The 25,567-nt window shown below is 40.1% G+C and overlaps 1 protein-coding gene across 1 annotated transcript in view; it reads right to left on the bottom strand.

Annotated features, from left to right (window-relative positions):
• Positions 1-25,567, bottom strand: part of Npsr1 (neuropeptide S receptor 1) — a 176,069-nt gene that overhangs the window by 23,534 nt on the left and 126,968 nt on the right. Inside the window, exons 3-5 of the mRNA XM_013119373.3 lie at positions 22,534-22,637; positions 4,647-4,740; positions 2,688-2,889 (exon numbers count right to left, since the gene is read on the bottom strand). Of these exons, the coding sequence (XP_012974827.1) occupies positions 2,688-2,889; positions 4,647-4,740; positions 22,534-22,637 (400 nt within the window). The remainder of the gene's footprint in view (positions 1-2,687; positions 2,890-4,646; positions 4,741-22,533; positions 22,638-25,567) is intronic.

Raw genomic sequence — 25,567 nt, 5'->3', positions numbered from 1 at the left:
CTTATCCCCTCATTCCCGCAGGGAGGGTGAGGCCCTCCATGGGGGTGTCCATAGTCTGTCATTTCATATAGGGCAGGGCCTAGACCCTTCCCCAAGAGTTCAGGGTGAGAGTGCACCTCACATTGTTCTATGGGAGTCCAAAGTCCGTGTGTATACTTGGGATGGGTACTAATCTGCTGCCCAAGGCTCAATAGATTCCCTAGGCCTCCTCACTGATACCCAGACAAGTATGGAATTAAGAGTTTATTTAATGTTATCCAAAAGAGCTAAAAACAACAGAATCAAGTCAGCGAGGTCAAAATAAAGCAAAGAGAGAGAAGAAGGAAGTGGGCAGGGGGTAGGGAGAAAAAGAGAGGAAGAGAGACACAGAGACACAGAGACAGACAGACAGACAGACAGACAGACAGACAGACAGACACACACACACACACACACACACACGTAGAAGGAGTCTAGCTAGTGCCATTTCTGCTTTAGCTTCGTTAAGAGATGGAGGATGCCTTGTTCCTAAGAGAGAGAAGCCAGTTCTTTGTTTAGAAAGGAACAAAGCTGGTGGCTGACCCTCTGACTTCCTGTCAGGCAGGAAATGCTTCCAAGAAGCTTGAGGACATGGAAGGTCACCAACAGCCAAGAAGCCCGAGCAGTTCTAATGGAGCCCCTGGTATGGTTGAGAGCTGAAACTATTTTCCAAATAATTCAGTCTTTGGAAACACACTAACAGAACTACTAGTTAAGCAGCAGGCACGCTGGAGAAGTAGCCCTACTGCAAAAAGCAGCCAAATGAATGTGGGAGAGAAATTTCAAAGTCTCATATCTCCTGACATATTTGCAAGGAAAGGGCCACCAAGAGCTAATGAGCTGTGCAGGTCTCCTGCTGGAGGCACCTGTCTGGAAGTGGAGACCTAGAGGAGTGGCTTGGTGAAGGATGGGAAGTCAATCAGTAGTGAAGCCCCACTCAAGTCCAGCCCCTGGAATCCATGCCTGTTACTGAGATGTGCTGGATCCTCCTAGCAAGCTTTTGTGTTTTGAGCGCAGCCTTTCTCCTTTCACTCAGTTTCTTCCAACACAGTTGCTAAGACTTACCCTTGGTGATCACATAAACTTAGACCTTCATCTTTCCACCTGGCCTTCTCTCATTCAGGTTGGTGGACAGGACGGCAGGAAGTTGAAACAAATGTGGATGCTAATTTGTCAGTTCAGCAAGGATGACTGGACAGCTACTGACCTCAGATGAGTAAGTGACCTGGCTGTCCCAATCACTGCCACTGTCACTGTTAGCTTCCTTTTGCTATAAGACATGCCTTGAGAAAATGTCAGAGCTGGATGGTGATGTCTTGCATTCCTCCCAGCCTTAGGGTCCCAGGAGACTAAATATGAGCCCTGAGCACAAAGCAGGGAGGTCCCATAATGTCAGGAAACACTTAAGAGTAGCCAAACCAACTGATAAGTAAAACAGATGCACATTAAAGCAATAAAGTGTATTTTCCTAACTTACAGTTTGGGGAAGATCAAATAAAGAAAGGGTACTACATTGCTCTGGGCTTGGATAAGAGCCAAGAGCTTCCACATTGTTGAGTTTGTAAAATGTTGGGCACATGTATCAAAAGTCCTAAAAGTGAGCCACCTTTGACCTGGAAACCCTGCTATGTGAGTTCCTAGGCAATAATCAGGGATGCATTTCAAATTTTAATTGGAGGAAATTTCTTTTTTATTATTTTCACCATCTGTGTACTACCACAAAGCTAAGGCTGACCTGCTTTTCCTATGGCTTGATGTGACTCAATCTGGTAGATATGGGACACTCAAAAAATGCAGGACTCCTGTGGCCCTTAAGCACACAGGCCATGGGAGTTCTCTCTATGAACCCCATCCTCACAGGTAGGGCCACTCTCGCACTGACATCTTGCTGAGTGAGTGAGACCTACCTTGAATAGGCTGCTGTGGTCATCTATGGCCTCGGGACCAAGGGAATATCCTGTTACTTAATTGCCAAGGCCTTTTGTGGCTTTTTGTGGCCTCCTCTTTCTTCTCCTAGCCATGGAGAGGAGGTCATTACTAACTCCCTTCTCCCTGGAAGATGCTGTTTGCCTGCTCACTTATTGCCTCCACTCCATTCCTAGCCTTTGGTCACCAAGGAGCTTGCTTCCTCCCATACATTCTCCTTCTCTTCCTGGAGTCCTCAAGAAGCGTTAGTGACATCAAATCCCAATGCCGATCTACTCAAGCGTGCACTAATACACTCTTGCACATTTTGTTCAATTTGTTTTAAGTATGTCTCTCTTTTATTTCTCAGATCCCTAAAGCTAGCATTATAATTTGTGTTTGAAAGGTCATATGATATAGGAGAAAGAACAGGGTGTGTAATCAGGCAGACCAGGATTTCAATCCTGTGTGAAGTTAAGTTCCTTAACCACTCTGATCTTGAGGTATCCTTTTTCATAAAATGGAAGTAATTTATCTCTCAGGATGGCTGTGTGAAAGATGGGATCAGCCACTTGGCACAACACATGCATCTGAGCACACCCTCTGTAAATGTTCTGCTGATGAAGACCTGGGCTTAGTCCATGGTAGCATTAGATAGAACCCTGCATCCCAACAAGCTCCCATAAGGACTTTGGAACAATGACTGATCTGAAGGTGAAAAGAAGAAAAACGCCCAGCTAGGGTTCAGCCCGCTGGTCTCTCACCTGATAATTGTCAGGGGGATGAAGTACACCAGAAAGGCCACGATGGTCATGTACGGGGTCCAGTAGGAGTCATCGGGCCACAGTGCCCAACACTGCACCTCACCATTGGAGAGTGTCCTTTTCCCAAAAATGATCAGTGTGGGGATGGAGAACAGGAATGAGAGGCTCCAGGCTATCCCAATGAGGACTTTGGCTTGCTTCTCTGCTTAAAGAAAAGAGAGAGATGTCTGGGCACCTGGGAACACACTTGGGGAGCACACAGGGTCCACTACACTGGGGCCTGTCAGTATCCCCAGAAGCCTCAGTTTCCTTATAAGTAAATGGGTGTGACCCTTCTGCTTCAGGAAGCAGCCCCCACATGGGAAGGCCCACCTGCATCCCATTGTACACAACTCCAAGAAGATTTCTTCTTTCAATCTCATTTAGCTGGCTGGTACAATATCTGCTCTCCATGTTTAATCTTGCAGTTCTTTAATTAGCAGTCAAAATGAACACTCTGTGTGTCTCCTAATTATTTCTTTGTTTCTTGATCAGTGTTCATGTCTTTTCTATTTTTTCAGTTAATGTTCTTAAGTCCCTGACAAAATTGTCATAAGAAAGATATTAGCTCTTTTTCTTTTTCTTTTTCTTTTTTTTTGGTACAAATTGTCCTTGTGCCACTGTTCATGAGTTTATTTGTATAAATCGCTTAAGACCTTGATGAAGTGACAAATGATTTCCTTTATTGCTTCTGCTTTCAGTGTGATTCCTAGAAAGACCCTTTCCTTGTTATGATGATGGAAGGTTTGTCATTATGTTCTCTTACTCCTTCATGTTTGAATGACTGGCTTTTCTGGCCCAACATGGTCTGTTTTTAATTAACTGTGACATGGGGAATTAATTTTTTCAACTGGCTATGGAACTAGTCCAGTATTAGTATTAACAAACTCGTTCTTTTCCAACTGATTTAAAGTTTCATTCTCTCTCTCTCTCTCTCTCTCTCTCTCTCTCTCTCTCTCTCTCTCTCTCTCTCTCTCTCTCTCTCTGTGTGTGTGTGTGTGTGTGTAAATTTGGGGTGAATTTTAAGTGCATTGTTTATTTTCTCCAGTTAAGCTTATGTCACATTTAAAAGATATATGATTTTTCCCCTTCTTCCCAGTGAAATTTCAGTTTCTATGGGTATGTGAGAAGGATAGGAACTCATGAGACCAGTCCTGCCAGTGTGCATAGCAGAGCATAGCTAGCTGGTCTTATACAGGGCTCACACCAACCGCTGATGGTTCCTGGGAATCACTTCAAATCACTTCATCAGCGGCATCTTCAAGCTACTCCCTCTGGAAGCAGAGCCTCTGCCCCTCCCATCTGGTCAGAGAGTAAAGAAGACAGGAGCTGGTTGTGGTAAAACCTTCATGATGCCCCCATACCTCAGGAATCCAAGCTTTCTGAGCCCTGCCTCCCCTCCTGCACTGTGCACTGGACACCATCAAATACTCCTAGCACTGCCCAGTACCATAAGCATCAGCTGGGGGTATTATGTGCCATCTGCTTTTTGCTTTCAGGGATCCTGGATGAAGGAGAAGTTTCTTTGTTTTCAATAAATTAAAAATACTTTTCCAGTTTTGTGGGTTTGAGGCAAGGGGGGCCAGGTGTTTGTTTCTTGGCAATGAAGAATGTGAAGAGCCAACACTCATTTCACCACTGGGGTGTGCTTGCTGGCCGGGCAGTAAGGACAAGGCGGAAGCTCTTCCCAGCAGTGAACAGCCACAACACAGTGCCAGGATCAGGTAGCATTCCCCAAGCACCTAAACATTGTATATTTTTGGACAGTCAGACCCATTAGACAATGAAGGGAGAGGAGAAAGACAACAAAGAAGAGGAAGAAAAGAAAGGCGTGGTTGCAGCAGAGAAGCATATTGATAAGATATTAGCAAAAATAATCCCATCCCACGAAAGGATCTTTATAACAGAATGCTCGCTCACCTCCTTGAAGAAACTTCATGGGGTAAACGATGGCATGGTATCTGTCTATGCTGAGGGACACCAGGACATAGGTAGAGGCATACAGCACGACAACCTAAGGACAGGAACCAGAGGACACGTGTGACTTCACATGGGAGAGGACAAGCATGTGCATAGTGTTCTTGGTATTTAGAAACCAGGGGATTGAACCAAGGTGCCAGTGAGGGTTGAGGTAGACAGGCACTGCCTGGCCCTCCCTGCTGGAAGAAGATCTGAGCTTTGTGGCTGAATTTTGTATTCCTACTAGGGATAGGGTGAGAATGGTCACAGCCCCCTCCATGCATTCACTGGCTTCTTGGAAATTCCATATTTCAGGATCAGTCTCTCTTGACAGTTATGTGGTACATTTATCTGTAATTGACTTTTAAAGCTAACCTAATTTTCTCTGCCACAATTGACATTCCAGAATCATTAGAAACAAAAGTTCATTCGCCTTTTATCAGTGAGAGCAGTTGAGAGGTGGAGGAAGGGTTCTGGTTTCCTGAGTCAGCAATGCTGTTCCAACCGTTTGCCCCAGAATCACCCTCAGAGAGCTCACCCCTTCTTCCAGGACTCCAGCAGAGCTGGGTGCAGCCTAAGCTTCTGAGCCTTGCTTCTTCCTCTCACTCCCCTTTGGTTAACCTCATCCACAACCTCCAAATATCTTGGGAACCATCTTAGTTGCATTCTCTGTAAAGAAGAACTTGGAATGTAAGCTAACATCTCTTATGTGGCTTCCATCTGATCTCAATAGAAGTTTCTGAGTTACCTAAGTCAGCGAGATATTTCCTTTTGTGGATCAAACAGACCATAGAAAGTGGGGGTGTAGGGGTGAGAGTGTGACTTTCTCTTTGGTGATCACATTTGTTCGGAGTCTGTACCTTTGTTGTTCTTTCTGTAGATCAAACAAATTATAGTTGCATTTTAATCAACTGCTATAGTTGCACTTCGTTTTAGGTTACTATTCAGTTAAAGCTATTGCTACCTGAAAGATGGTCATTTGATTCAGTGGACATCACAGCTTACCCTGCTTTCTATATTTTGAGAACATCTATATTAACCTCCACTTGGGCAAAATCATCTCATACACAGTCTATCTCACACAACAGAGCTGGCTACCTTCCATACTGCAGTGGCCATAGCGCCCGAACATGAAAATGATTACAAGAGTGTCCCATCATGCATTCTAAAAATCACACACTGGATCAACAGAAGTTGGGGGCCATCTGTGTCATTCTTTATTTTTATCTGTATAACATAACCACAACTGCATCCCAGCATTAATGTTGCAGGGAGAGGGTTGTAAAGAATCATCAGAGACAGATGACCCCTCCCCTGAGGGACATAAAAAGAAATGCTCTTGCATAAAAAGTAAGCAAGGGACAAACTGAAAGAGTTAGATTAAGATTAAAGAAAAAAGTCAGCCCAAGGCCTCCTTGGAGAGAACTGGTGTTTCTGTGTGAACCATGGATTTTGAATGACCTGGGCTGAGCACAGAGTGCTGAGAAGGTGATACTAGAGGACGGGAAGGGGGGTGGGGCACCAGGGCAGATCATGGTGGGAAGTTTTTGAGCTGTCTCCAGTGAGGTGGTGACACAGTTCAGAATCTGGGGCAGGAGGGAAAGTCACCAAAAACAGATTTTCAGGGATGTGGGCATTATTAGCAAAGGAGAGACTAATGTTAAGGCACAGACAAAAAGAGTATTTAACTTTGGAGATGAAACATCTTCAGACATGTAGGGGGCAGTAAAATAAAATAAGCATATCTGAATACATTGCAGATTATCATGCTTCTCCATAAAAAAGTAAATGCCAGGGAATGTGTTCAGGGTTTTGAAATAAAAGTTGTGATCCAAGAATTTTGTAAATCTCATTTCAGTGCCAATGCACAGAATAGCTTTTTTTGGATATGTATGAAGGAAGGCAATATAACACCCCACATCCTCCTCTAAAGTCCTCATGAGGAAACACCAAATAAGAACTGTTTCAAAATTAAGAAGAAAGGCAATAAAATAACAATGCCATGTAAAGAAAAAATCAGAACACAAAATGTTTACCAGACAGTTAGGAAAGTAATGATGGCACATTCCAGGGAAGAGTCTTGGGAATTGTGTGGGGGGAGAGATTAGAAGAGAGGTGTTATTAAGTCCCCACTCTGATATTTAGTTTTCTGTCTGCCTTTGAGAGAGATACACCTAAAGATGAAGGGTAAGTTAAAATGAAGTGAGCTTAAAAATGAGAAAAAATGATTTCTTTCTCTTCTGTGCTTACAGCGGCAAGCAGCTACAGGCTTGTTGGCTTATTCTCTCACAGTTCTGGAGACCAGAATTCTAAAACAATTCTACTGGCTCTATAACAAGGTATTTTCAGGGCCCTGCATCTTCTGGAGACTTTAAGGGAGAATCCATTCCCAGTGTCTGAGTTTCAGGTAGCTGCCAGCTTCCTACCTTCAAGGACTTCAATGCAATCCTTTCCCCTGTGCTATAGTGTCTCCTCTCTTCTGTTTGTGTATCAGATCTGTATTTTGCTCCTATGATTCAATTTTAGGATTTCCTAAATTAACTTAGGATAATCCCACATCTAACCCTTAGCTTCACACTCAAACCCTTCTTTTTTGTCATATATGGTGGGTACCAGGCAGAGGTTCCCAGGGTTAGGGTGCAGATATCCCAGAAGAATAGTTTTTTTCAGTTTCTCACAATTTATAAATACATATGAAACAAATACTCAAAGAGCAAAACTTCCAAGAGAACAGTGACAGTGAGGTACTGGAATAATAGTAGATATTATTTTCCATTGTAAATATAAATGGCCAGAGGCATATCAAAGAACTAATACAATTTAAAAGGCTTTACTAAAATATCACATGATACCAATCAAATTCAATGCTAACTGAATACATGTGACAAAGTGATAAAAGATACAACCCTATATGTCAGTAGAATACTGATAAACTTAGGTGTAATAAGTGGTGTAACACTAAATACACATAAAAATAAATGTCCAAGACTTGACAGGCAAAACAGTCTATAAAAATTGAGCTCTGTAGTACAGAATACAAAATCTCTAGACAACATACAAAAATTTCGTCATTTACTAAATTACCAACAAAGGAAAATTCTCAGTAGAATCCCAAAAAGTAGGCCATATTCAACTCACATATCTCGAACAAGTGATGAAGCTGAAATAAGTAACATTTAAAAACTACCACTCAGAAATTTAAACATCTTCATAATTAACTCAAGCAAAGAAGGAAATCACAGTACAATTATAGTCAATTCATAAACGTCAACAATGGGAACTCTAAACACCAACAGCATATGGGGTGCCATTCTGAGAGCAGATGGCAGCCTGAGGACAAGTCTGCTTTTCTACCACTCCACCCCCAACTCTGACAGACATGACCCAGGGAGTGTGACATGCAAGAAAATTTTGCAACAGGAAGTGAGATTTAACTGCTGGAGGAAGAGTGATTTTACTCAGAAAAATGCCAGATTGTGTTCATGTAAACTAGTAATCTTGGGCTGACTTTAAAATCATGCACTTTATGTTTTAGAGAAAATTTAGGGGTACAGAATCCTAAAAATAGTACAGAGAATTCCTATGTTGCCAACATCACATTTACACCTATCTCCTAGTATTAATATCTGGCATTAGTGTGGTATTAAACTGATGGGTCAGTCTTGATACATTATCAGTAGCTAAGGTTCACTCTTTGTCACTACATTCTGTGGGCTTTGACAGTGACATGATGGAACATGTCTTAGATGAGCATCACTTTTCTAGCAATGCCCTATGTGTGTCTAATCATCTTTCTTCTTAAAAATCTCTGGTAACCACTGATTTGTTTTTTAACACAGCCTTGTCCTTTTGAGTCTGTGACATGGATGGAGTCTTACAGTATTTGGCTGACCAGATTGGTTCTTTTTGTGTAAATATGTGATTTACTATTCTTCCATGTGCTTTAGCAGCTTATTTTCCTAATCTTAGAAAAAATATTCATTGTTGTTTATAAGGATATGACATGCTTTGTTCATCCGTTTAATTGTTGATGGATGTCTTGGTTGGTACTGGGTTTTTGTATATTATCACTAGAGATGCTAAAACTACCTCTGTGCAGGTTTTTGTGTGGATACAAACTGTCTACACAAGTGCACAAATATCTATGATAATAACTATCCAACTGTGTAGTGAGATTATGCTTAACTTTGTAATAATCTTTCTAATTGGTTCTCATTTTTAGTTCTAGCGACAGTGAGTGAAAGTTCTTTTTTTTTAGTTTTTTTCTATTTTTTTTAATTCTTTTTTTTTTAAATTTAGATAAGAAACAAGGTTGCTTCACAAGTCAGTTCCAGGTCCCTCTCCCTTTCCCTCCCCTCCTCCCGTTCCCTCCCCCCAGAAAGTTCTTGATAATGTACATCCTTACCAATGTTTGGTACTGCTAGTTTCTCTCAAAGCTGGCCATTGTATAAGACAGAAGCTCTTGTGGCTCTTATTTGCAATTCCCTAATGAGATGCATGTTTGCCATCTTCAATGATGTTCCTATTTTTCTCTATTTTAAGAGGGCTGCTTTTATATTGTTGTCTTTTAAATTTTCCAGTTATCCCATAATATTTTTATAGTATTCCATTTATGTTTTTGATTTGTATTGAATATTTTAAAAGGTACAAATATCTGTGTTTATGTTTTAGTATTTTATTTTTATTGCACACACCAATACTTTACAGAGCACCTTAGTGGTAACTGCAGTTATTATGACCAACTCTTTTCTGTGTAGAGACTTAAGACATGAAAATATTCTCGGTAGATAGAATTTGTGTTGCAATTAACTAGTTTTGATCCTCATTAAACATAATTTTCAATTTTACATATGTGAGTATTATTTAATGGTTACATAGAAGTTTAAGGTATCAATCACTACACACACAAATTTGCTCATCTATTTCTCCAGGACCGGCCATCTAGAACTTCTTGTCCTTCCTTCCTTCCTTCCTTCCTTCCTTCCTTCCTTCCTTCCTTCCTTCCTTCCTTCCTTCCTTCCTTCCTTCCTCCACTGCTCACACTGCCCTTGGAGTTCATTCTTCCTCCCCCCTCTCGAACCCACAACCTTCCCAGAACTTTGACAGCTCATGTTGCTACTAGGTCTATTCTCCTCTTCCTTCTGGAACCTCAACCTTGCCACCGTCCCAGGATTCCCACTGTCCATATTGCAATATTGCTGGTTGAAGTCTTCTATTTTGCAGTACTCTCACAGCTGTTTTTCCAGAAAAAGCCCTCACTCTCACCTCCCTTGGACACACTAATACCACCATCCCAGGCCAGGTTTCAAGTGGTCCCCTGGAGAACTTTATCTCTTGCTGGCGAAGAAAACACAGCAGTGGTTGTATTCAGCATTGGACCCTGCAAGCTGAAACACTGACTTGCCAGATAAGATTTGCCTACTGGTGCAATAGTGTCACAGGAGTTATGGAGGTAACTAACCACTTTCGTACTGGATTTGATGTCTGCTCCACAGAAGGAGATTCATGCCTCAAACTGGAATCCTGGTCAAAAGTCCATGGCTGTGGAGCTCATAAGCCCCAGGGTAGAATCTGCTGTTGTTAGTTTTGCTAAATGGCTATGATATTAAAGCACCTGCTAAATATTTGTGCTTACATACACAGATGTAGGCTGCTCTCAGCCTTGGTCAGAGAAGCTTCTTTTTGCATTGGGCAGCAATCAATGGAGTGATGCACGACTTTCACAGTGCTCAGCCCCAACAGGCCATCTATGTCGTCCCCTCAGATAGCCCTCTTCCAAACCTCAGGGAAGAGCTTGGAAGGGATAGGAGAATGAGTGTTAGGCCTAGGGGAAGAGTACTGCAAAGTTCTGGCTTTCTGACATGATATGGCTATCATGTCATCAGCAGGGGTTACCTATACAAGACCTGATAAATCAGTTAAGTCCCACATAGACACAGCAAATGATCTCCAGGATCTACTGCTTACTGAGGACTATTTGCAAGAGGTAGTTTCTAGGATAGGAAGGGTCATTCCTTTCAAATATGTAACCACTATGGGATTCCAACATTCCATATATGTATATTGAAGGCAGGAAATAAAGTCCATCTCTCTGTTTTCAACAGGAAACACATTTTATCTTTAAAGATAAGTACCACCTTAGAGTAAACAATAGATAAAATTCTTCAGTCAAATAGGATCATGAAGAAGCTGTCATCACTATCCTAATGTTGTACCCAAACTCTGAACCCCCAAATCACCAAGAGACCCTATCTAATGCAAAAGCAAACAGTTTTTTAGCTAATTAACAAGTTAATTGTATTAACTTGGGTCTTCATCTGTCCAACACATGGGTAGAGCTAAAGGACTTGGAGGGACCATGGGGCAGGAGATATATTGGGGTACAGCCAGGGGAGTGTCTGGAGAGGTCTTCTGATTGCATAGCAACAGTCTCAGGATTGGTGCACATCCAATCTTGGACAACTTGCCCTGTGTTGATTGATTGGTCAGCTGCACCTGCAGGAATGGGCCTAAAGGCCCTCCAGGGCAGTTGTTATGCTCTGCATTCCAGAGCCTGCTAGCTAACTTCTGATTGGTTCCTTGCCACATGGAGGTTACCTGGTCGTTTATATCCAGTAATTAGGGAAGATGGGGAGCTCAGCAAGAGTGAGAGGCCAACATTTTGCTGGGTCTTTTCTGTAGCCTGTCATGGCTGCCAAATCAGGGGCCTGGTGAGGGTCTGGTCCCTTCACTATTATCTGACAAAAGAGACTTTAAACTAAAAATAGTTGAAGAGATAAAGTAGGACACATCTCTAATCCAGGGAACAGTTATCCAAGAAGATTCACTATAACCAACAATAAACATACGAAGAAAAATGTCGCGGACATACATCCATTCACAAGAGACTCAAAGAAAATAAAAAGAGAATAAACAAAACCAAGAGAATGAAGCACCCTTCCAGTGAAAACTTTAAACATCTGAAGAAAGACATAGAGAAAGATACTATGAAATGGAAAGACATCTCATGCTTGTGTATTAGTAGAATTAATGTGAAAATGACCATTTTACCTAAAGCTATTTAGAGATTCAGTGCAATCCCAGTCAATCTCCATATAATTTTTCACAAATTAGAAAAATCTATCCTAAAATTAATATTCCTATGTAACCATAAAAGGTTATGTAGGCTAAATGTAGGTTATGTAGGCTAAAATGTAACCATTTAGCCAAAACCATCCTGCAGTTAAGAAAATGCTGGACAGATTGCCATTCTAGAACTTAAGATGCAGTATGTATTGTATACTTATATACATTTACATATTTATATGTCATATATTACATAATGACTTCTGAGTATTAAATTCTTTTTGTATCCTTGAAATAAATTCCATGTGTGTAAGATGTGTAATCCTCAATGGGTCATGGAAATTGTTTCGCTAGCATCTTATTGTTTTCTTGCATTTATGCTAATAAGGGGTATTGGCCTCTTGATTTTGTTTCTTGTACTTCTTAGCTTTGGCATGAAGATAATTCCAGTCTTGTAACATGAATTTGAATGTGTTCCCTACTTTCCTAATTTTTGGAAGAGATTGAGCTAGATGGGTGCTAATTCTTTTAAAAATATTTTGGAGAATAAATCAATAAAGACATCTGGGACTGGGCTTTTCTTGGTAGGGAGTCGTTTTGTTGCTATCCAATCTGGTATTCATTATTGCTCTCTTTAACTTTGTATTAATTGATTATTTCATTTCTGTAGCTTGTGCGTTTCTAGGAGTGTATCAGTTTATTTTATGTGACCGGATTTGTTGGCATATACTGATTCATAGTTGTTTTAGGATTGCTGGTATTTCTGTGATATTAGTGTTAATGCTTTCTCTGTAACTTCTAATTATATTGATTTGAATTTCTACTTTTATAAGTGAACATGATGAATTTAATTTGTCCTTTCATGAAAAATCAACTCTGTTTCATTGATCTTTCCTAATAATTGTTTACTCTCTAGTTTCCTTCTTCTCTAGTCTCTATTTCAGCTTGAGTCCTTCCTTCTGCTGCTCAGATTGATTTTATTCTTTTTTTTTGCTCCTTGAGGCATAAAGCCATGCTATGATTTTGTTTCTCTCTTCTTTCTTAGTATAATTTATTGTTGCTAACACTTTCCTCCTCACTGGTTTTAAAATATTCTTATATATGTACCCATTGCATTTTAATTTGTTTCAAAGCCTTTAAACTTCCCTTTGAATATTTAAAAATCCCTAGGTTATTTTGAAATGTTTTGCCTTCTAGTTTTCTACCAGTGCAGCTGGGAAAGTTGTGTGGTTTCATTTAGATTTTTGATTTATTAAGACTTGGTTTATCACATCTGTGCTTTGAAAGTGGTTGATTTTGTGAGTGTTTTTCACACTGCTAATGAAATTTTTCTTTTAAGTTTTTGCCTTCCTATTCTCAGATTTATGTATGATCCAGTTTCAACATGCTGGATTTTTATTACTATTTACCACTTAGCAAAAAATAAATAACAAATTTTAAAAAGGCTTAGGTGACACACTCACGGCTGGAATGCCTCAGGAACAATTTCACGTCTTATAATATTTCCTGTAAATGTGACATTCTCTTTTGTTTTTCTCGTATCTCATATTTTTGATGAAAACCAGCAGTTCTGAAGTCATGAAATTTTTGTTTATTTACTTCTTTACTCATATGTTTAAATCGATAAGTAAAACTTTTGTAAATTTATGGTCCACAGCAAGCAATAATGCCTGTGTGCACCAATGACTTGCTCAAGCAAGGTTTTAGTGATTCTTTTATCACATGCTCAGCTTTTGTGGTAAGATTGCATAAACTGTAATCTCTTAGTAACTGCCCAGTACACAAACTATTTCATGAACTTGGCCATTATGACATGACATGCAATAATAGCTTTCTTGAGCTTATTCCTGGAGCTGAAATGAAACGCCCATTGCCAGTATCTTTCTAGTGTTTCCATTCTGCAGAATCTGCTAAGAACTTTGTTCTGTTTACATGAGCTTAACATACGAAAAATCATATTGTACATTTCTTTCTGTGCCTGCCCTTTTCCACTTAAGTTGCAGATGGTAAGCTTTCTTCCCTTCTAAATTCCGAATATTTCAGTGAGTGTCTGTGTGTGTGTACATGTGTGTGTTTGTGTATATGAGCCTGTATGTGTGTAGCAGTATGTGTACATGAAAGTGTGTGTGTGTGTGTGTGTGTGTGATTCCTTTATCCACTCATTTCGTGATGAACTCTTAGGATATTCCACTTATGGGCTATCAATAATGCTGCAATGAGCATATGAGGACCAGTATATATTTGGCATATTAGTTTCATGTGCTTAGAATATATACTCAGAAATAGTACTGCTAATCATGTGCTAGTATTCTTTTTAATTGTTTTTGACATTTCCACAGTGGCTGTGCATTTTCCCATCCCTGCTAATATCTGGACATTAGAGGCACCAGTGTTGTCTCTTTCCTGTGCCCTTGCCAACCATTGTTAATTTTTGCCTTTAATAACAATCATCCTTATCTAAAAGGTCTGAGGTTATATATTATTACAGTTTCTATTTGCATTTCCTGATGATTAGGGAGGCTGAGTGTTTTTTCAATACCTATTGGCTATCTGTATGCCTCCTTCTGAGAAATTGACTATTCATGTCCTTTGGGTTTTATTGATTTTTTTCAGCTGTATTAGTCAGATGTTCATTGCTATCACGAAACATCCAACACTGACTAACTCTTTAAAGGAAAACAGCTATGGTCTGTCGAGCTGAGCTCAGGCTTTGATGAGGACTCCATAACTGATGGCCAGCGGTGGGGCAGGGGTGCGCGGGCAGGGGCGCCAGACAGGGGTGCGAGGGCAGGGGTGCAAGGGTAAGGGTGCATGGGCAGGAGCTGGAGGGCAGGGGCGCATGGGCAGGGGTGCACGGGCAGAAGTACAAGGAGGATCACGGGTTGAGGGGAACAAAGAATGGAAACTGCTTCTGCCTCTTACAGAAACTGCCTCCCAAGAGCACACTCCAGCAGCTAGAGGTCTTTCCCTAGTCCCCACCTCTTACAGGTTCTGGCACTGCCAATATCCCCTGCTTCGTGGCCCAGTTTTTAGTCTCACACCCCTGGAAGGATGCAAGCCAACTGGACCTAAACTGAAGCACCCATTGGTATATACTTTATATACTTTGGTAATACTTCTTTCTCACAAGATCTATTTTTATTTTATGTGTATATATGTTGTGCCTGGATGAATGTATGGACCCCACATGTGTACAGGGCCCTGGGAAAACAGAAAGGGGTGTTGGACCCCCTGGAACTTGAGGTAGAGACAGCTGTGAGCCCCTGGGCGGTGCTAGGAACTGAACTGGGATCCTCTGCAGGAGCAGGCTGTGATTTTAAGCACTGAGTCATCTCTCCAGCTCCTGATAATAATGCCTTGATTTAAAAAAATCACACTTTGGTTTATAAATATTCTCCACCTTATAGGTTGTTGCCTCACTTTATTATTTCTTTTGCTAGGCAGGCACGTTTCCTAGGTTGATATGTCCCCATGCATCTGTTTTTGCTTTTGTTACTTGTGATTTTAAGATCATATTGAAAAATTTCTTGCCTAGACAAATCCCATGAGAGTTCTATGTTTTATATTGGTAGTTTTACAATTTTAAGTCTTCTGCCTAAATTTTGAATGTATTTTGAGCTTACTTGTGTATTTTATGCGAGATAAAGGGCTGGTTTCATTCTTCACATACATCCACTTTCCCAGTGTCATTCTCTTTGGAGCATTAACCTTCCCCTTTGTGTATTCCTGGCAACATTCCTGAAAATCAGTTGAACACAAATGCATTTATTTTTGTAATTTCTACTTGGTTCTACTGGTCTATATATATGGTATTATGGAAGTACAATGCATTTTGGTTCTCAAAGTTACTTCATGAAATTTTTAAAATCTCAAATGTAATTATGTCATATACCCCTTCCTCTCCTCCCTCTTCCTCTCCTAAATTCATGGCTTCCTCTTCTTTAACCACTGTAGTCATGCATATATATAATATATATATGCGTAATACATATAATTATATATTATATTACCTATATGTGTAACATAAAACATATGTATATATGTAACATTATATGTATATATGTAATATAATATATACTGCACACATATATAAAACCTATTCATAAACCTTCTCAATCAGTTTAGAGCTGCCTGTATATGTATGCTCCCAGGGGTTACTACTTGGTATTGAATAACCAATTAGGGGGCACATCCCTGGGGAAGATTAAGTCTCCCTCTCACAGCAGTTGTTAATTGCTTGTAGATATTCATCGAGGGGAGACGTCCCATTGGAATTCCTCCATCTATGGTGGGATGTCAACTGTTGTTGAAAATTTTAAGGTCATTTTCAGGGAGCCATGTGCTTGAAATTTCATGGAAGTAGCTTCCCTGTCATAGGTAGAATGCACAATCTTACATTAGATCTCCTGGTTCTCTGGTTCTAACTCTCTTTCTACCTCCTCTTCCAAAATGTCTATGTTCCCTGAGCCTTAACTGTACAGGTTGTGTTGTAGATGTATCAGTCGGGACTGGGAACCCACAATCAGTTGTTCTCTGCATTTGATTAGTTAGGCAATTCTGTAATATTTTCTTTATGACAGAAAAGAGGTTTTCTTTGATGAGCTACACTTATGGGGGGGTATAAGGATAAGAGTTTAGAGTGTATTCAGAAAATTACACTGATTTAGCAAAGTTGCAGTACTTGGTTCTCATCTCAGGTCTATGACCTCACAGCCACAGGTCATTGGCTAGGCTTATAGTACCATGAATAACTTCCCTTTTGTTGAGAAGACTTTCAATGCGCTTAGACAGTCATTGGTAACCCTTAAATGAAAATGCGAATATTTCACCAATGTGGAAATGTTGCCAGCACAGTTCTTGGTGTAGTTGATATGATTGACAGCAGAGTAGGGCTACAGAATGTTCCTCTTCCTTGGCAAATTCCATAGTACCTTCTGAAACTATGAGAGCCACTCATCAGGGATGAGACTTTCAGCTTAATTACACACACACACACACACACACACACACACACACACACACACAGTGAATACAGGTACTCTATTCCCTACAACCTCACAAGCATTTCTTTACAGTTGTTTTCTTAATACTAGCCATTCTGCCTGGAGTGAGATGAAATCTCTAGGTGACTTTAATTTGCATTTCCCTAATTGCTAAGGATGATGAATACTTTCTAAGGTATTTATTAGTCATTTTAATTTCTTCTTTTGACAACTTTCTATTCAGCCCATTATTTAAACACAGAAGACTGGATGAGACATCCAGATCCTGGGCCTTTCATCAGTAGTTTCCATTGTTGAATTAGCTGGACCATAGCCTGTGAGTCAGTCTAATAAATCTCATTACACACACACACACACACACACACACACACACACACACACTTATACACATACATATGTATTCATTTATTATTTCAGATCTATTTCTCTAGAGAACTTTGACTAATACATATATATGCTTTAGGATTTTTTTCCTACTTATGTGAAAAATGTTGTGGAGATTTGGTTAGGATTGTATATTGTTCTTTGTAGAATTGTCATTTTTACAATATTAATTCCACCAAACCATGAGCATAGTCCCTACCTCCCATTTTCTACTGTGTTTCTCAATCTCTTTCTTCACTTGGAGTTTTCACGATAGAGGTCTTTTACCTCTTTTGTTATTATTAGATATCTTTTGAAGCTATTGTGAATATTTTATACACTATCTATTTCTCAGCATGCTTGTGTTGGTGTAGAGAAAGGCTACTGATCTTTGTAAGTTGATTCTGTATCCTGGCATTTTGATGAACTTGTTGATAGCTTCTAAAAGTTTTCTGATGAAAATTTTGGTATCTTTGTGTTTAACATATCACTTAAATGAAAGGATAATTTAAATAGTTCTTTTCCTAATTTTATCCATTTAATTTACTTCTCTTTTCTTATTGTTTTACCTAGTGCTTCAAGCACCATGTTGAAAATGAGCAGTGATGGGTGGACTAGTGGACAGCCATGTCTCATTATTGATTTTAATGGCATTGCTTTGGGGTTTTCTTCATTAAGATGATGTTGGCTGTGGGTTTGTCCTATACAGTCCTTATTATGTTGAGCTATATTTACCTAGCCCTACTCTATTGATGACTTTTATCATGAAGGTATGTGGGTATTTTGTTAAAAGCTTTTTCTGCATCTATTGAGCTGATCATGAGGTTTTTTTGTCTTTAAGTCCATTATACAATTTATCAAATTTTTTGACTTATGTACATTGAACCATCCCCAAATCTCTGAAATAAAGCTAACTTTACCATGATGCATGACATTTTTCCATGTGCCTGTATGCAAGTTTAAAATCTGTGATCAGACATATAAACAAAGAAAGAAGTCTGCATGTCCAGGTCTCATCACAAAAACACAAGCAATGAAAAAGTTCAAGATAGTATATTTCCCTCAAATCCATCATTCCTTGGAAATTTTCTTCAATGAGAAATTAGAGGATGAAAAACTATAAAGAACAAGCATAAACTTCATCTGATAATACAAGGAATTAAAAGAAGACACAAATAGTTCAAAACTTAAATAAAATAGTAGTAAATGCCCAAGGGATACTCAAGAAAATACAAATGTATAGATGAACGAACTGATGAAGAAAATCCAGAATTAGACAACTGAGTTCAATAAAGAGATAGAAATACCAAAGAGAACTCAAATGGAAATGAAGATGTAACTCAAAAACTCAGTAACCAAAATGGGGGACAATAGAGCCTGAACCAGCCATTTTCTGTAACCAGGCAAGGCCTTGAACTGAAGTTTGTCCTGCCTGCAGAGTATTCTGGTACCAGAGCTCAGTAGAATCAAGTAGACCAGAGATACCAGCAAATGATGGGGGCAGATCCTAAGTCCCACAGCCAAACATAAGGGAGTCCTTCAGGAGGGGGAGGAAGGGTCTGAGGAACCAGAGGGATCATGGACACCATAAGAACATGGCCCACAGAATCAACTGAGGAGACTTATGGGGGTTCACAGAGATCAGGGAGCCTATAAGGGTCTCATGTAGGTCCTCTGCATATACTTTATGGCTGAGTAGCTTGGTGTTCTTGTGGAATTCCTAACAGAAGGAGCTGGAGGGTGGGGACTGTCTCTGATTATTTCACCTACTTGCCTCCTACATGGTTACCTTGTCCAGCCTTGATGTGATGGTATGTGCCTGGTGTTATAGTAACTTGTGATGCCAGGTTTCATTGGTGTCCCTGGGATGACTGTTCTTTTTAGAGGGTAGGCAGAGGGTGGCGTGGATCTGGAGGAGAGGGAAGGTAGAGGAGAAGAACTGGGGGAGGGGAGAGAGAGGAAACTGGTTGGGATATAATATATGAGGGAAGAATTTTTAGAAGGGTCACAGAAAATAGCTGGAATTAGAAAGAGAGAGCTTAACAGAATTTTAAAAGCATTTTTCCCTGGCAGCTGATGGCGGCTTATGTGACATAAAAGTGATCAGACTAAGTGTGGACATACTTCTCCCTGCCTCTAATACTCTTAACATATATTGTGAGTGCTTCACAGGTAAGATTGTGGGTGCTGTATCTAAGAAGCTTTGGTGGTTTGCAGGGTCTTCATTCATAAATAAATATTGTTCTCAAATATTAAAAAAGAAGAAATAGTATTGAGTTACTTTCTTCCTATTCCTAATTTCTTGAACAATTCAGACTAAAAAAAAGATTAAAGTGATGAGACTTCAGAAAGAAAACAAATAGAGCCATGACTACAGAAACATTAAGTATAGCCAAAGACACAAAACAAAATGTCTGTCATCAACACTTTTCACTAATATTAATGTCTTCAACTCTTCAGTCTTAAAACAAGCTAGTTGAACATGTTGAGAAACAAAATCTGTCTTCATATTGTGCACAAGAAACTCATCTTAACTTGAAAGATAGGTACCACCTGAAAGTGAAAGGGTATTTTAAAAAGTGTTCCAAGTAGCCGGGCAGTGGTGGCACATGCCTTTAATCCCAGCACCCAGCACTTGGGAGGCAGAGGCAGGCGGATCTCTGTGAGTTCGAGGCTGGGCTGGACCGACAGCCTACAAAACAATACAGACAAACCCTGTCTCATAAAACCAAAAAAAAAAAAAACTCTTTCAAGGAAAGTGGGACTAATGGGTCTGGGATGCAGGCAGATGTTGCTATTCTAATATCTAACAAAATAGACTTCAAACTAAAAGTAACCAGAGAAATACAGATGGCCCGTTTATTCTAATCAAAGGGACAGTTATCTAAGACACTGCGATCCATATAATGGATATATATATGAACTCTGGGGCACCCAATTTAATAAAAGTTCAGTATTGGGATTAAAGACACAGAATAACACTAACCCACTAATAGTAGGTAACATTATCATGTATTTCTCAAATCAAGCAGTGTGACAAATGATAAAAGCAGCTTTTATCTCCTTGTTCAATGTTGATTCTTCTATTTGTGGTGTTTGTAATTCTATATGTATTGTACTTGTGGTTTCTATTTAACATAAGAAATGTGGTTGAAATTCTATTTAGATTACATTTCATATGTAGATTATTTAGACAGTTTTACAAAAAAACATTTTTTTGATCCATGGATGTTAACTTCTTTCCATTTACTTGTGTCTTAATTTAGTTTCCTTTAACTTATTTAATTGGAGACTTATAATTTCTAGTTTGTAGAAATGATAGATATCTATTCAAATATATTCCTCAGTGTTCTATTATATTTTTGTAGTTATTATAAATAAAGTGGTTTTCATAATTTCTTTTCTGAATAGTTTTGTATGTGGATATGTTCCATATTTATGTGTTTTGATTTTATATTCTACCAATTTTTGGCTTTATTTATTAATTGTATCTTTCTGTCAGGTTTCTTAGAGGCATTTTTGCTTCTACATTTCTAATTTGGAAGTGTTTATATCTTTCTGTTGCAGCCTTTCCAGTTGGGTAGAATCCTGTCTGTTGCTGATCTTAGAGAAGGAGCATTGCACCATCATCTTTGTTGAGTGTGGTGTTAGCTGTGGCCCTGCCACACACAACATTACTTGTGTTGAGCTTCTTTCTTCCTAGTCCCAATCTATTGAACATTTTTAATCATGAAAAGATGTTGGACTATGTCTGATATCTCAGTCAAGAGCAATAGCTTTTGGCCATCCCCGTACATTCCAAGGTACGCACCTGTCTTCTAGGGTCTTAGGAATGAGTCAGGGATTCTTAAGGTGCCTATAAGTGCATTGCTACTCAGCTTATGTTTTACAATTTTTTTCATTTATTGTTTTCCTCAACAGTCATTATTTTTGACAAAGACCCAGAGGTTTTACAACGGAAAAGTTCTGAGTGAGCCTTGCAAGCCCAGTTCTCTGAATGACTGCCAGACACTTGGAATAATAGTAACTCTCTGGGAAAAGGCTTTGTGAGTCTCTATCCATGATCTACTCTCTCTATGGCTGGCAGAATTTTTATTTTCCTGTAAAAGAAAGCTATTAATTTTCAAGGTTACCACAGAGACAGATGCTGTGGGATAGGAATACTGAAGGCTAGAATACCACAAAGCTCCCTTTAACTCCAGTCAGCTCGTCTCATCAGTGCTTCTTGGTTTTTGCAAACTTTTGTTCAATCTTCAGAACCCTACAAAACTTCATTCCAGCTGCTTTCCAACATTTTCTTGTTGCCATCATAGGAGAGAATCTTTGGAGTTTTCCTGCCAAGATGAATCTTATATACTATTATTTTAGTATTTACTATAAATATAATTGGAAGAAGTGTTTCTGATATGGGTGTTTATTGGTCACAGTTTAAAGTTGGTAAGTATGGAAAACAGCATGGATTATAAATGCACTTTTGGAAAGCATGATCCAGTGGCCCACCTCCAGCAGGTCCCCAATAAACTTTTTCTCCTGCTTTCATTATCTGTAGTGGTTTCCTTCTTCCCCATAACAAATCAGAGTTGACTTGTGTGCCCAAAAGAAAAAATGCAGAGGCCATAGTGTATAAGTATTGTGACTATTTCATGAAGTACATTGGTATGTCTACCTTGATCACAAGGACAAATTGTTCTTGGGAAATCAGGCTGTTGAATTGTGAGGATACTATTGAGCACCCATGGGGAGACCCATTGGAAAGAAAGTGAGCATTCTGCTCAGACCACACATTACCCAACAGTTGCATGAGTGATCACCTCTGAAGTGAATTGTCTGGTCCCAGATATGCCCTACAAAGGCCCAGTGCCATGAATCATGTGATGAATCCTTGTGGTTAGCATTTATTTAGGCCAACCAACCTATCCCTGAATTTTCTACTATTGGAAACCATGAAAAAAATAAATAATACATATTGTTTTAAGTAACTAAGTCTGATTATAATTTGCATTTCATCAATCAATTACTATTATAGTATAATAATTAAAATCAGCTCTTTTCACAAAAATATTCTCAACAAGAGAGTAGAAGACATTTTTCATGTAAGTATTGCATATTAATGACTGTACCCTGGGCGTGTTCAAATGATATGTAGCAAATTCACTCTTGCAAAATACCACCCTTCTGCAATGACTCTTCTTAAAGTTATATTCAGAGCACAAAGAATACTAACATCACAACTATTCTTATTGGTTTCCCGACAATGAAACAAATGTTACCAAGACCCAGATGTAATAAAAAGAATGAAACCATAATCTTACTTCTGAATATATATACACATATCCTAAAATCCCTAACAAGTGGACTCTAAGAGGGCAATGTTTTCCAGATGTGCTGGTGTACTTCTGTAAAGCTGATTTCCATACCTGCAAATAACGGACGACTCTGCAGACCAGGTCGGGGGCCATGAAGTCTCCAGTGAATCGCCAAATGATGTCTGTCAGGATATTGATCAGTCCTGTGAAGGAGTCTGACAAAAACACATGCTTCAGTCTCTCCAAAACGTGTGCATACACTGCAGTGAAAACAAATTCCTGGGGTGGTTTTATTTCTCTTAGCGTAGCAGATGGCTACAGAGGAAAAGGGAAGCAGGAGTGCCTTGTCTTTAAATACCAGAGTTTGTTTTCACCTAGAAAGGATTTCAGCTACAACTGACGAGGAATCAATAGTCCCAGGAGAGGGGCTTCCACACTAGTGAAAGAACTGTGAGAAGGCTCAAAAGAAGACAAAACTGAAGACAGCAAATGCTTATGGAATTGACCTCTGTCTTTCACAGGATGGACCATCATCTTATTGCCTGTCTAACATGGGTGAAGACAGACTATCGGAAGTTTTGAATCTTGGTTTGTCTCATAGAATACTTACTTTTAATTTAAACTTTATTTGGGAAGTGAGTACATGAATATTGTATTTATATAATTTATTCCCTCTTCCCTCTCCAACTCTCTTCATGTTCCCTGCCTGCTAAATTCATGACCTCTTCTTAATTCTTATTGTTGTACAAGCACACACACAAACTAGTCTGAACACATTTAGTGTTGTTTGGGTACATATGCATAGACTTGGTAACCTAACAGAGGCCTTATCCCTAGAGAAAACTTATTTTTCTCCCTCTCAGCAGCCATGTATCGCGGTAGCACTGTAGAATTAATACACCTTCTTAGTGATAAATCATTCCACACATTTGGAGGTTAGTTAAGAAATAGCTCTTTAATAATAGCTTGTGCCCCCTCCCTGCTCATGCATGCCTGAGACAGGTGGTTGCAAGAGTGGGAGAGTTGTCCCTGACCACCACTGGGTTTCCAGTACCGCAAATCCAATCAGAAAACAATTTGTTATTCCCATTCCACTATTGCAGAAGTGGGCCTATCTTATATGGTAGATTGTTCTCATACCTGATAGGATTAACACCTGGGTAGGGCAACTGATAGCATTTCCACTCCCAGAAGCCTGCATAGCACCTTCTGGGACTATAAAATCAAGCAGCTGGGAAGGAGGAAAATGGTTGCTCAGTTTCACTTGTTTTCTCTGTACTACACAGGTGAGGTAAGTGGTGTCTTTAGCATTAGGTCTTGTCATCTAGTTCTGGTGGGGAACCAAAAGTAGATGCTAGGAAATGGATTGATGGCTCAGCTTTTAGTAGTACTTGCTTCTCTTTCAGCGGACCCAGTCTTGGTTCCCAGCACCTACACACCCAAGATAGGCTGGCTCCTAGCTGTTTGTAATCTAGTTCCAGAGGGCAGGGGACCCTCCTTTGGACTCTGTGGGCACCTGGCACACATATGGTATACATACATGAAGACAAAACACTTAAAACACACACATACTTTTTTTAAGGAAAGGCAACAGCCTTTATTGTTTAGGGAACTTCTGGGGCCTCCCTGACCAATCAAATCCCACCTCTGTCTCTGGGGCTTTTGTTCAATAACTCAATAAGGCGTTTGCAAGAGGCTTTGCCCAGATACAGCGTTTGTTCTCCATTTTACTTTTGCTTCCCATTTTATTTTATTTAGTTATACTTTCACTGTTTTGTTGACGATAGCCTTTCTGATGGGGAAGATGGAATTTGAGAACAAGTAGTTACTCTGCATCAAGTTGCTATTGGGTACTTTGTGGCCTGGAAGAGCAGCTGCCTCTTCTCTCAATGCTATAGCCTCCCACGGGCTGTGCATGCTTTCTCTGACCCTCACCTTCTCTGGCCCCTGAGATGGTCAGCACCACTCACCACCCACCTGAACTTTCAGGTGGGAGAAGTGATTAGTGGCTTGCTCTCATAGTGCAGGGAGCATATGACCGAGCTCTCAGAGCAGAGAAGCAGCTGTTCTCGAAGCGTCCTGGGATGGACTCCTGAAGCCACCGCTGAAGTATAGAATAAAGACAGTGCCCTGAAAGGACAGGATACTATCCTTTGGAGTGTGTCACATGTGATTAGATACCTCTCTCTGGTGGTGTGTCCCTTACAGGAAGCTCACAAAGGTCTTAAAATCAGGAGGTAGAGGGATGAAGGCCTTAGTTAGCCTCACTCCTGCGGGCAAAACTACTAGCCTCCAAGTATCATGCCTGTCTCTCTGTCTGCCATTTTATTTCTCTGTAGGTAACAACAATAAGAAGTATCAAAGACAAGTATTCAGGCACTACCAGAGAATTGTTGCAATGTGGGAGAAAAGAAACCCTTTGGCAATTCTGAGCTGTGAGGAAAGAAAAGAAAAAGGATGTCTCTTACAGCTTTATTTCTATTTCCTCTCCCTTCCTTCCTTCCTTCCTTCCTCCCTCTCTCCCTCCCTCCTTCCCTCTTTCCCACCCTCCCTCCCTCACCCCTTGCCCCTTTCCTTCCCTTTTCCCTCCCTCCCTCCCTCCCTCCCTCCCTCCTTCCCTCCCTCCGTGTGTGTGTGTGTGTGTGTGTGTGTGTGTGTGTGTGTGTGTGTGTGTGTGTGGTATATGAATGTGTGGTGACTGTGCACGTGTGTGCCCATAGAAGCCAGAGGAGGCTATCAGGTATCCTCCTTAACCACTCTCTACTTTGTTTCCTTGAGAAAGGTTTCTGACTGAATGAACTAAGCTTGCCATTTTTCAGCTAGAAAAGCCAGCCAGCTAGCCTCAAGAATCCTCGTCCTCTATTCCCTCTATTCCTCACAGTTGGGTTACATAGCCAAATCTAGGTGTTTACATGGATTCAGTGGTGCAAACTCAGGTCCTCTTGCTTGCTCAGCAAGTGGTTTTACCCATTCAGACAACATGCCTCTATGAGAATAGTTGCTGTTGATTAGGGCAGGCTTATGAAAAGTCTGAGAATTGTGGGCAGTGACCAATCAAAGAGGAGCCAAAAGGAGCTTCTCCTGAGAAGGATGGGTGTGCTGAATGAGTTGAATGGGCGGTGGACTTACTTGGATATTCTCTGTT

Source organism: Mesocricetus auratus, unplaced genomic scaffold (genome assembly GCF_017639785.1).
Source record: "Mesocricetus auratus isolate SY011 unplaced genomic scaffold, BCM_Maur_2.0 Super-Scaffold_100022, whole genome shotgun sequence".
Lineage (NCBI taxonomy): Eukaryota > Metazoa > Chordata > Mammalia > Rodentia > Cricetidae > Mesocricetus > Mesocricetus auratus.
This window is presented reverse-complemented; position numbering and strand designations above follow the sequence as displayed.